The sequence below is a fragment of the Trypanosoma cruzi genome, genomic scaffold (genome assembly GCF_000209065.1).
Source record: "Trypanosoma cruzi strain CL Brener 1047053516771 genomic scaffold, whole genome shotgun sequence".
Taxonomy (NCBI): Eukaryota; Euglenozoa; class Kinetoplastea; order Trypanosomatida; family Trypanosomatidae; genus Trypanosoma; species Trypanosoma cruzi.
In genome coordinates, this window is record NW_001849477.1 from 172,138 (window position 1) to 173,200 (window position 1,063).

The window sequence follows — 1,063 nt, forward strand, 5'->3', positions numbered from 1 at the left end:
GGTGGAACGTGCATTGCCCTTGGAACCCCTGGATGACCGCATGGAAGAGAAGGTGTTTAAGCTCGACGTTGTCATTGCAGTTACAAGTGACACAAAGCCGCACATTGAGTCCGTTCCCTCCGTGAAGTTGTTAAGCCACCAGGTGAATGGGGTTTGTAAGGATATCATTGGTATTGTGAAACACATTCCTCGCCTAGAGGAAAGCCTACGCGCCCGCATTGCGGAGGAGACTGAGGGCGATAACGAAGCACTCAAACGGACACCATTTTCCTACATGAAATCTACCGAGGACAGTGTGGCTTTGCGTGGCACTTACTTTGAATACATGACGAGTGAACAAGACGCCATTCACTCACTGCGCCGTGTGCGTGAATCATTTGACGCTGTTGAAGAAAAGGTGCGGGACAAATTGAGCCAAACGTGGCAGCTACATCAGTCCGGTACCACGGATACTCTGTGGACGACGCAAAAACAAGATCGTCGTATCAAACAGGGCTGGAGACTTGAGGATTACCGCATTCATATGGACCACGTGGCACAACGACGCGAGGGTATCAATAAACAAGAAACCTTCTCGGATGTTCTCTTCTTGCAGCTTGATTTTACAAAGATGAAGGAAAGCTTCCGCGTACAATGTCAGTTGGTGATCAAGCACTATCACAGTCTCTTGTATGCGGATGCCAGGGAAGAGGTAGATCGCATCTACAACCACTTCAGCGCCACGGTACAAGCACTTACAAAAGAGCCTCAAACATTAGACGAGCTTGGGGACCAGATAAAAAAATGTGCCGCCGCTGTGGAATCGCTACCGGACATTTCTGCAAAGTTCGAACCCATCGCCGACACGTTTGTTTTAATCACAAACGATCTTTACAACCACGGCAGTGTTAGCCGAGAGGATGTGCGACGATGCGAGCAATTGCCAGTGGCGTTCGAGGAGTACTCGGAACAACTTGTAAAGGCACGCCAACTCCTTGCCAAGTATAAAGAACAGTTCCGAAATGACTTGGAGACGGACGTACGTGCGCTTGTGTCAAACTCATTTGCGCTCAGGCAGAAGGTA

General features: G+C 49.3%; 1 protein-coding gene across 1 annotated transcript, besides 1 other annotated feature; it reads left to right on the plus strand.

Moving 5' to 3' along the window:
* On the plus strand, nt 1-1,063 carry Tc00.1047053441061.9 (dynein heavy chain, putative; the record flags this gene model as incomplete). Its single annotated transcript, XM_797059.1, has 1 exon — nt 1-1,063. A coding segment is annotated over one exon (1,063 nt), but the record flags the coding sequence as incomplete, so codon positions are not given.
* Nucleotides 1-1,063: a sequence feature (haploid, Esmeraldo-like haplotype).